Source organism: Rhincodon typus, chromosome 33, assembly GCF_021869965.1.
Source record: "Rhincodon typus isolate 14 chromosome 33, sRhiTyp1.1, whole genome shotgun sequence".
In the NCBI taxonomy this organism is placed as follows: Eukaryota; Metazoa; Chordata; class Chondrichthyes; order Orectolobiformes; family Rhincodontidae; genus Rhincodon; species Rhincodon typus.
In genome coordinates, this window is record NC_063364.1 from 1,593,042 (window position 1) to 1,594,437 (window position 1,396).

The window sequence follows — 1,396 nt, forward strand, 5'->3', positions numbered from 1 at the left end:
AATGCATTCTGCTTCAGCACCCCCGTGCACCAATGCATTCTGCTTCAAACCCTCATTCGCTAGTGCCACCTTCTCAACTCGATCAAGTGATTATTTTGTTTTAATGAGTTTGTGTCTACATTGTAATGATGCGAGCTGAATCTGGACTCAAATGGAAATAGATTCCAGATTCACCCTGATCAGCAAAGTTTTGAATGTCTCTCACAGATCTTCTCTTGGGCTTCTTCCAGAGAAAACTGTTCCAATCCTGTTCAATCTTTCCTGGTTGTTGCTCCAAGACATCACTAATACACTTAGCATGTAGCTTCCCAAAAGTAAACAAGTCCTAGCTCCAGCCGTAGCTGCAGTCACAAGTTCAATATCTGGAAGAAAACCACCTTTCTCATTCAATTCATTATTGAACGTTTTAAGATAAGTCCCTTGTTAACTCCTGAATTATAATGCCTCCAAATCATGTGAAATTTAAAATATGACCAGGACTATAGACAGTTCATTCATTTGGAATAAATTTGTACTTTGACTATTACCATGATTCTGAACCTACATATAAAATACAACCACTGGACTATTCAAACATGATTTTATACCTCTTCATCCAGTTACTGGACATCCCTGAAGTTAATTATCTATTTCATAACCAATGCAGAACATTCAATCCTTTTCAATCGAGAACTTCTCACATATGGCTTGAACCTCTCAACATGCCCCCTCTGGTTGCATCACAACCTACAACTGTCGATGCTGGATTGCACCCAACAAACGCGCTGATGATTACGAGAAGGCCAAATGTTTTGCTAATCAAGAATACAAGCAAATGCAGATAAATTATGAAGACAAAAAAAGTTTTGAGATTCACTTACCTCCATGCTCTAAGAATACACGAACACATCTTTCTTTGCCTCTAGCTGCAGAGAAATGGAGCAGAGTCCATCCATTAGCATCACGACCATTAGGAGAATAGCCTTGTTCCAACATCTTGCGCACAGTATGAACATCACCAGCCGCAACAGCATTTTGGATTTGCAGTTCCTGCTGCAGTTCCGGGTTTCTTCTACAGTGGTGATGGAACATGCTAGTGAGTCACGTTGTCACAATAGACGCATGAGGTCAATGTTGAATACCTTCATCAAGCTTTAATGAGAATTCACAAATTAGACGTAATGGCCAACTCCAAGTCATTTCGTAAAAATTAAACACTCCAACAGAATTCACCAATTAGAAAACCTGATGATACGTTTAACAAATTCGTCATTAAATAGAAGCGTCTGATCTTTAAAACACTTGCATTTACTGGCAGTATGAATTCCCAACAGACATTATAAAACTAAAGAACCTCCTACTATGAATCTCCTCTTTGCCATTTGTTTACATGACAACAAGGTGCAGAGCTGGATGA

General features: G+C 39.0%; 1 protein-coding gene across 3 annotated transcripts in view; it reads right to left on the reverse strand.

Annotated features, from left to right (window-relative positions):
- The window catches only part of asb7 (ankyrin repeat and SOCS box containing 7), a 56,464-nt gene that overhangs the window by 20,912 nt on the left and 34,156 nt on the right, over positions 1 to 1,396 (reverse strand). For 2 of the 3 annotated variants that reach the window (XM_048616069.1, XM_048616070.1), the window contains exon 3: positions 861 to 1,131. In XM_048616069.1, the coding sequence (XP_048472026.1) occupies positions 861 to 1,071 (211 nt within the window). In that variant the 5' untranslated portion in view covers positions 1,072 to 1,131. The remainder of the gene's footprint in view (positions 1 to 860; positions 1,132 to 1,396) is intronic. The other variant, XM_048616071.1, reaches the window with a different exon arrangement.